The sequence below is a fragment of the Rosa chinensis genome, chromosome 6 (genome assembly GCF_002994745.2).
Source record: "Rosa chinensis cultivar Old Blush chromosome 6, RchiOBHm-V2, whole genome shotgun sequence".
Taxonomy (NCBI): Eukaryota; Viridiplantae; Streptophyta; class Magnoliopsida; order Rosales; family Rosaceae; genus Rosa; species Rosa chinensis.
This window is the reverse complement of record NC_037093.1, coordinates 27,241,083-27,250,617: the sequence shown is the minus strand read 5'-3', so window position 1 is coordinate 27,250,617 and position 9,535 is coordinate 27,241,083. Positions and strand designations below refer to the sequence as shown.

Here is a 9,535-nt window from a genome sequence, read left to right as displayed (position 1 = left end):
ACCCAGAAAACCCAGAAAGTGCTAAAACAAGAACAAAACGCACACACTCAAACCCAGATTCGACCATCTAACAAAGAAAGAAACCTCAACCCCCTGTCAAACACCTAAACCCATCCCTAAAAATCATTCTACACCCTCGGAACACACCGGGGAAAGGCAGGAATCACCCCCAATACCAAAAACAGAAACTGACTGAAGCAACCACAAAAAAAAAAAAAAAACCCCCAATAAAACTGGGACGAGATTCAGGCTACCAACCTCAAAGATGGAAACTCTAGTGCGCTTGAGGATTCTCGTCTTCTCTTCAAGAGGTCTTCGTCCTCCAAAGATTGATAGCTTCACGGAATTGTAGAATCTGCTTCTCCGATCTCATAGCGAAACTTGAAGACGACGATATTAGTTCAAAGTGCAAAGTGTTAAACCACTGTGGTTTCCCTCTCTTTTATGTCAACATCAAACAAATCTAAACCGTTCGCTGAAAAAACGACATTGCATGACAACCGTACACGTGCCCCACGACCTCACTTACTCTCTTGATTATTAGAGGCATCGCCTCTGTTACAAAATCAATAATTACTGACATTAATGACAAGAAGGCAGGCATGCTGCAGGGACGTCATGCCACACGCTAATCCAATACATGACGACCATGTGTCGGGCGCCGTCAGATGAACCATCTATCCGAAGTAACCGTCGAAAAGAAAGACCACCGCTCGCCGAGGGTCTCCACTAAGCTCAATCACTACTAGCGGAACTTCTCCCTTTTCATCATGCAAGTGAGGAACTTCTCCCTTTTCATTTGCAAGTGAGGGTCTCCGCTAAGCTCAATCACCGCTAGCAGAACTTCTCCCTTTTCATCTTGCAAGTGAGAGTCTCCGCTAAGCTCAATCACCGCTAGCGAAACTTCTCCCTTTTCATCTTGCAAGTGAGAATCTCCGCTAAGCTCAATCTCCGCTAGCGGACTTCTCCCTTTTCATCTTGCAAGCACGACAGTCTCCGATGAGCGCAACACCGCTCACTGGGCTACTACCAAGCAGGTCCCTGCGACACTGCTTGCTGCTTACTATCAGCGGAAGGATTTCCGCCAAAGACGATTCCTGAGGCAACGCCTCATTCTGATGACGACCGCCACACGGCGTTACAATAAGGTTACGTCCCTCCGGGATACGGGGACACGTCAACAGTCTACGATTGCCCTGATCAGGCACGTTGACCCCCACCACTCGGGTTCCAAAGATTGGGCTCGCTACCAAACACCCTCTGCTCAGTGCAGCTCCCTTCAACAAATAATATACCGACCAAATGGAGGTCTATCTTAGAAGGGGAGTGGAGGACTCCCTGGGGGGCCTAGCAGGGGCCCACCTGAAAGGGTATAAAGCGTTTACTCAGTAAGTCCATGGTTGACAATGCACTGACGCTAATTATGATTTTGCAAGTCTAGCTGAAGTAACGCTTCAAACCGCTAGGCAACTCCCCAACCAAGATTTCCCTCCTTGACAGGGGACTTGGAGGACTTGTACTTACATGAGCATTTACCAAGCATAATTAGCTCTAATGAGCCACGCTCATGCTACCGCCAGAGGTACCAACTCCCGTCAGCGGAGTGACCTATGGAAACACAGCCAAGCAGGCTATCGCCCGAGCCCCGGCTCAGCCCAGATCACTGTCGACGTGCCGCCATGCGCCTCGTCAAGATGGCATCAGAAGCTCCATAAGCTGGGAACTGAAGCATATCAGTCCCACATCGAAAACATGGAAGAGATCAGCCTCTTCCCAACCTATAAAAGGTTATCTCCTCTCTCCTCATTAATTACGCATTTACTACTTACCTACTGTTATTCTATCAACACAAATACATTGACTAACTTAGGCATCGGAGAAGAGAAGACCGCCCAACGCGGTCTCCCTCTGACGCCCTTTGTATTTTACTAGACAGGTAGCGGGAGTAACGATCCGCCCATCGGATCAGCGTTAACCAAAAACTTGGGCCACCGCTCAATCTTAGACATTAACAGTGATATCCACAAATTTACTTAGTTTTTTTTGTGGTCTTATTGTTTGCAGATCTTATTTGTTTTGATATTGTGAAATATTTTGTTGTTGGATCATATTATATTTTTATGAGACTTTATTTTTTATTTTTTGTACAGTTAGCTTTAAGGTTAATTAGTTATTTTAGTAAAAGAAAAATAGGAATTTTAAACTAGTTGTTACAAAGAGGTTGTGTTTACTTAGAAGTCTGAAACTTAATTGATATTTTCTAATAAGTTTTTTTTTTTTTTTTTTTTTTAATCGTGATCACACGGTTCCTCAAAGGCTTCCTATGCCCAGAGACTAATCCGTGACGGGAGATCATATCAGAACGCTTCCTCCCCCCTAGCCACCAAGAATATATTGGGATTTAACTCCAATAAGCGTCGGCGGGATTCGAACCCGGGTGTGGGGGTTCTACACCTGGAAGCTCTTACCAACTCGACCACCTGTGGTGGTTTTCTAATAAGTTAACTAAACCTATGAGTTTTGAGAGAGAAGAAAAGGTTTTTAGACGTGTTTAAGGTAGAAAAAGAAGAGAGAACAACATCTGCGTGCAAGGATAGAGAAAGGAGAAAATAGGTTAGGCTGCGCTGACCACAAAGGCTTGAGACGAAGTCTCAAGTCTGAGATCAAGTATTTTTGTTACAAATTAGACCAGGTATTTTTATCTAAACGATTATAGTTCTTTTTTAATTTGAAATTAGACTTATCAAGGGTTATTTTGGAGTTGATTTCACATAAAAATATTAAGAATCGAATTTATGGTGGTTTTTCAAAGTTGACATAAAGGAAACAGGTTTTCTGCTGGCAGAAATTAGGAATGTGTTACAGTCATTGTTTGGATAGCCAATGCTTTGTTTTAGTAGTCATATTTTTCTGGAACGTTTCTCTTTAGGTCTAATTTCTGGGGTAAAATTTTAACGAATTTATCGTTCGTAATTATTTTTTAAAAATTCGTTAACCATCTAAATTTAGCTGTTTAGGTGGAGAGGCTTATTTTGGATTCTGTTTTGAAGACAGCTTTTGGGGTTCTGGAAAAACTGATTTCGCGCCCAAACTTTTATCATAAGCTAAATATTGAGCCTTAAATAGACTTACGAAATTTCAACAAGTTTTAGTTCCTATTGAATCCCATGGAATTTTTGGAAGAGTCATTGTTGGCAGCAACAGATGTTGGTTTTGGAATATTATTTGGACAAGTTTTTAGTATTCTTTTGACTTGTTATTTTTGCAGTAGATACTTGAGTATGTCTAGTTTAATCCTGTAAATTTTTAAGGTGGGTTTTGATTAATGACTGTAGCAAGTGAGATTTTTCCTTCTGACGTAGGCCCAGATTGCTTTTACTGCAGGTTATAAGGTTCTCGTTCGTGTCTCATTTTGAGTTTTTGTTTGCTTTAGGCCGAGAAACTGCAACTTAGGACGATGTACCAATTGCTTGTATAGCTTGGTTAGTTGAGGTAAGTAACTTTTGTTTGCTCTGGAACCATGATAAATATATTATTGATGATACGTTACTATAAAATATAATGCTTATGATTTTGAGTGCACCATTTTTGTTTCTGTTGTGAATGCTTTGGCTTCTACTAGTACGTATACATCATGCAAAATTTGATAAGTTTTGAAAGAGATTTCTACTAGGTACTCTCTTGGCATATCAATACCAATAGGCTGTTTGGGGAGAAATCTGTTCTGTAAGTGCAAATTATGCACTGTTTTATCTTTGCAAGTTCTGCATTGTCTGTTATATGGCCCACATAGTGGGTTCGTCGCTGACGGGTGACGTTTGTCTCCCACCTCTGATAAGTTTGGGTCTCATTGGTATGTTATGTCTAGAGGGACCTAGAAAGTTCAGTTTGATTTGTTTTGAGTGCACTCCATGTACCATGCGTTTTACTATATTGTATATAAGTATGGAATGCCTTCCTATTTGTTATACGTGGTGTGTTATAGTTATTTACTGAGTTTATATCTCATTAGTAATTTGTTGTGGTTCCAGGTACTGAAGATGAATTGAATGCTTAGAAGACTTGGTAGCAGCTAGTAGTTGGGTTGGCATCCCCTAGAATAAAATCAAGTTTCTTGTTTAAGATTGTTCTAGAATGGAGCTTCCGTTACATTTTTATTTATTTATTAATATTTAAGTTTTTTTTTTTTCAAGTGAAGTAAAGTGTATTTCGAAACTTTTCTTTATTTCAATTTGACTTAATAAAAGTACAATTTCCACATCCAAATTTTGTGGCGTGACAAGTAAACTGATAAAATTAAGATAAGGGACGTGACATACATAGTTTAGAGCTTAAACATTCTTCTTAGAAGCTAGTTGTCTTGGGATATAGACTTGAACAAATGTGACAATGATATGAATTATGTAACACGCACAAACTCGTTTATTAACATAAGCCAAGCAACATAGCAATTAATCAACATCCACTCATGGTTCAGAATTTTATTTCTTTTTCTTTCCTTCACTTCGATTGATACATGCATTTATTATATAGTGATAGCAAGCTTATTAGTTGGAACTGGTTCCGGAGATGCTCCATTAGTAGATGGTGTTTGTTGACCTCCAAATACAGATTCAGAAACCATGGTTTGTATAGCTGAATGGAGTTTCTGGCCAGTTGCTAGCCAGTGATCGATGCATTTGGTCCATGATCGCCAACCCCACTGAACTTTTTCAAATGTTGACTACTTGTAGAACTATAATAGCTGGCATCTCTGTCATCAAAAGTTTCAAATATGGCACGAATCCTTCTCCATGTAGAAGCTGTTGAATCAGGGGACATCAAGACATGCTTGTGCTTGTAAATGAAGGAAGTGAAAAAAATGATAAGAGAGAATACAGAAACGATCCCAGCAACGAGGAATAGTCCCCAGAAGCTATTAAGGCCAAGACTGTTGGGGCCAGAGATATTGCTGGAACTTGAGCCTTGACAATTGCTTTCTTTCTTAATCCAATTGGCTTCAATCTTCATAATCTTCTTCCCTTCGGTCACATTTAGGATTGCGCTTGACATATCAGCTACAAGAGGTGAACCTTTAGGGAACACCTGCAAAGTCACATAAAAAAAAAAAGGATTACACATAAGTGTTGACACTATAAGATTCCACTTTTAGGACTTTTAAACCTTGCATAACGATAACAAAAACAGTACGAGGAGAGAAAATTCTTACGAAGGCAAACCCATTAGTTTTGGAGATAGGTCCAACCATGATGTATTTGGAGCAGTACTTTGCAAGAAAAAACTCCAAGGCTGGGGTATCACCAACAAAAGCAGCAATACCACCCTTTGCAGTACCTTTTGTGAGTTCTTTGTCACCATCTTCCATCAATTTAATTTCTTTGACCCTGTTTTTAAAACCCTTTTCAATCAAGACCTCACGAACAAAAGAATTCTTGCTGTAGCCGACATTATCGCCATTCCTTAAAAGATCATTTAACTCGGTAACAGTGGGCTGGGGTTGTTGGACTGTTAATAGTGATGATAAATTAGCTGTGTAGCTTTGTGTCACTATGAGCATAACAAATACCCATACAGTAATCACAAATCTAGCTGAGTTGCTAACCACTTTCTCCCCTGTAAAGTAAATTTTAAAGATGCACAAAAAAATCAATCAATATTCAAGTCTGAAGGAGAAAAAAAATTATGAATTCAACAATTAGCTAGAGAGGTCATAGATAATTACTATGTGAAAAAACCATGGTTGAAAAAGAAAACCAGAAGCTTGTTCCAACTTGATGTGAAGGAGGACCCCGAAAATCTTTGTTAATTCGATGTTCCAACACCCAGACAACAAAAGCAATAAAGATGAAGAAACACAAAGTTGTCAACCAAAGGCCCCATGTCAAAGGCTGCATGAAAATCCATGCATTTTTGCTTTTGCTGTCGCTGATTGGCACAACCATTCCTACATCAGATTCACTGTATGGCATTGTAAAGTCAACATACAAGGATCTGTTCGCTCTAATTGTTGTATCTCCAACAACAGCATCAAATTTCTGTCGAATGAAACAAAAGAAATTAATTGAAACTCCATAGAGTTGAGTCAAAATTGAAACTACTGACTTGGATAAAGAATTTACATCAAGAAATACTTGATAGACCAAATCATCGTAAGTCCCAGCCATCGAGCCATTAGAATTTTCATAAGGAATGAACTCATAAGGAAGAGCATACGGTAATAATTCCAATGCAGCATTGAAGACATCGATACAGAACCCTGTGACAGCCGTTGTTTTAGTGTTAGGATCTTTCGTGATCTTAACAAACTCAGTCAAACTATCCTTGACTGGAACTCCTACTCTCAACTTCTTTCTGTTAGTTGGGATCTCCCATCCTTTAGGAACAGAGAAAGAATCACCTGGCCATTTAATGGGTTCAAAAATGCACTTGGAATTAGTAAAGACTTTGCTTGTGTTTGCTGAAACCATTCCTTTCTGTGGAGTACACAATGCAATTCTCTTTACATTACCACCAATTATATTAATTATCTTATAAGTTGTCGACTGAAGCTCCCCTTCTACGACATTGAACTCTCCAGCAATGCCTTCAAATCTAGTACGAGATAGGGCTTTAGCAAGTTCTGGACCATACTGAGATACCTTAAGAGCATCAAGATCTGTTGCCTTTAAGGAATCGCTCGCATTTTGATATTCGATGCTTGTATTTCCAAATTGTTCGACTGCCATAGCTAGTGCAAAGATAGCATCATGAGCTTGAAATCCATAAACATCCAAAGTTATGTTTGGATTGTCTTGTTGGAATTTCATTTTCCACCGCCTTTCAAATTCCTTAAGCTTTGGTGTTCTTCGAATGTCTGTTTGTATGCCTAATACACCTTCCATGGAATTTCGGTCTGAATAACTCATCGAGTTTATACGATTAGATATCCCACCAGTCATGATCCAAACATAATCTGTACTCATCATTCCAATACTTTTTGCCTTGGAAAATAACTTAGAGCACAGATCAAGATTCATCATATGAACAACGAAGACTCTAGTTTGCATCGTCATTAACTTGTAAAGCTCTTTTTCAATTTGATCATCAGTGGCTGATTCAGAAACTACACTTCTGTAGGGAACATGAGCATCACATTCTTGCAAGGCATCAATTAGAAAAGGTATGATTCCCTCTCCGTAAGAATTGTCTTCGTAGATGGGAACAACTTGTCTCCATCCAAAGTTCTGAACGATACCACTTATGGCTTTCACTTGGATCAAGTCATTTTGTGTAAGTCGGAAAAAGAAGGAGCTCCCTAGTGAAGTAAGACAAGGACTTGATGCAGAAAAGGTTAAAATGGGCACTTTAGCTTCGGTTCCCACATTTATAACAAAGTCTGCCTCCATTGATGTTCCGGGCCCTATGATTGCTTGGACATCTTTATTGTTTATCAGATCTACAGCTGTGTATTGATGAAAAAGAGAACATATTATTAGATAGGTTATATTAAGCGAAAAATTTACGCGGGGAGGGAGGAAGAGACAGAGAGAGAAGATCACCAATTCCAAAATTGTAGTCATGCAATTAATTATCTATCCATTTTATTATTAAATGTGAAGATCCTAATCTCAAAAGCTAGTAATCCCTTAAACTGCAAACCCACAAGGTTTTGAAAACAATTAATATTTAAGTGTGGGGCGTGGGAATGAGTTTTCCTGCTTAATTGGGTTCTAAACTTCATTATTAAAAAAATTTAATAATAATAATTTATGCTCAAAATCAACAACATGAAATCACTAGCTATTAGAAGATTGTACTTTAAAGATGGTACGTCTAAAAACCCAAAAGTGGAAGACAAACCGCCAGAATAATACAACAGTACTTTGTGGCAGGAACATAACATTCCAACATGACAAGGCAAAGGAAACAAAAAATTCTGATTACGTAAGAAGAAACAGTAATTATAGAGAAGCATCTGCATGGCCCATCAGAAAAAAGTTTTGCAGGCATGTGTACTGGAGGTGTCCCTTCCACCACGTCTAAAACAATGAAACCATTGACTTCAAAGTTTTCCTTTCGCCGAAAAAAAAAAATTGATCAAACCAAAATATCCAAAAGAACATGCGGATTAATTAGATAAAAAGTATATCTAAACTATGTAAATATATTGATAAAAAAAATAACTATGTAAATATAACATATGTTTTACATTTAGACCACAAAAACATCATAATCTATACTTCTATACTATTATTAAGAGAAGAGGGTTTGTTAGCCAAAATCTAAAATTTTAACAGAAATGACCCTAAAAAATTAATAAACTTAGAGAATTAATTAAATCAGAAGGATAATTAAGATATTTATAAAATATATTTTTATTAAAAAAATAAAAAAAATAAAGTATCCACAACCCACTTTGCTATCCCCATTATCTTTTCTCTACAATAACTAACTCTGATCTTTTCTTTTTTATTTTCTAAAAAAAATAATAATAACTTGCACATGCAGAGCATGTGTGGAGAATGACTAGTTATCTATACTATTATTAAGAGAAGAGAGTTTGTCAGCCAAAATAGAATTTTTTTACCAAAATATCCCTCAAATATTAAAAAACATTTGAACTGAAATATTTGAGAAAGACAAAATGGTCAATTCACAAATAAAAGAAAATAAAAGAAATTTTAAAAAAATTCAAAAATAAAAAACAAAATATGTGCAGCAATTTTCTCCACATTCTGTGGAATAACTTCCCACATAATTATCCACACCCATAGGGTGTGTTTGGTGTCTAGTATATATTAAGAAAAGAAATTTTGTTAGCCAAAATCAAAAATTTTAACATATTTAACCTTGAAAGATTAAAAAATTTGGAAAATAAATTAAATCACAATGGTAAATATGATAAATACAAAATATATTTTTATTAGAAACAAAAAGAGCACAAGCTCAAAAGAAAATACAATAAATAGACAAATCACCCAAAGAAACTAAGCCTCAACTACCGCCTTCCGGTCGAGCAAAAAAAAAAAAAAGTGAAGAACATACGGATGATTTTGCTTGGAAAATAACTGGAAGCTAGGGGACCCTATTCAATCTTAACCAAAATACTGTATTCAGTGTATTGAAGGGAACAACATGCAGATTAATTTGATGACTAAATAATCTAAACGTTTCCAAAAAAAAAAAAAAAAAAAACTGTCTGAACCCCTCACCCCTTATACATGTCAGTGAAAATTGAACTCATAACCTTTACAATATTGAAATTATAACTTACCAACAGATCACAGCTCAGCACCATGAGTAAATATAACATATATACATTTCACATTTACAGCACAAAAACATTATAATATCATATAATTAAACTAGATATATTAAATTAATCGATAATTCACAAAAGAAAAACTTCTTTATGCCTTCCAAAAAAATTTATAGCACATCGACAAAAAACAGAAGAAGATAAAGTAGCATAAAGAAGTGGGATGATATTCACTAGAAATTCGTACGCAGCCTCTAGTGAGCGAAGGCAGAGAAAAGGAGTTTCAATAGGAAGGAC

The 9,535-nt window shown here is 37.2% G+C and overlaps 1 protein-coding gene across 1 annotated transcript; it reads right to left on the bottom strand.

The window, feature by feature from the left end:
- Positions 1-944: 944 nt before the first annotated feature.
- Positions 945-7,385, bottom strand: LOC112171150 (glutamate receptor 2.8). The gene is made up of 5 exons (XM_024308376.1): positions 6,132-7,385; positions 5,855-6,035; positions 5,210-5,613; positions 4,699-5,085; positions 945-1,277 (listed from the first exon to the last, which is right to left on the bottom strand). Exons 1-5 carry the CDS (start codon positions 7,383-7,385, stop codon positions 945-947), a joined length of 2,559 nt encoding a protein of 852 aa, XP_024164144.1.
- Positions 7,386-9,535: the final 2,150 nt, after the last annotated feature.

What these genes read in the sequence shown, in the direction of transcription:
- LOC112171150 (XM_024308376.1), bottom strand. Translation starts at nt 7,385, where the DNA reads ATGGAGGCAGACTTTGTTATAAATGTGGGAACCGAAGCTAAAGTGCCC. An exon ending in CCTTTGGTTGACAACTTTGT is followed by an intron (nt 5,614 to 5,854) that starts GTTTCTTCATCT and finishes TTTACTTTACAG; the next exon opens with GGGAGAAAGTGGTTAGCAAC. An exon ending in ATTTGAAAAAGTTCAGTGGG is followed by an intron (nt 1,278 to 4,698) that starts GTTGGCGATCAT and finishes TATTTGTTGAAG; the next exon opens with GGAGCTGCACTGAGCAGAGG.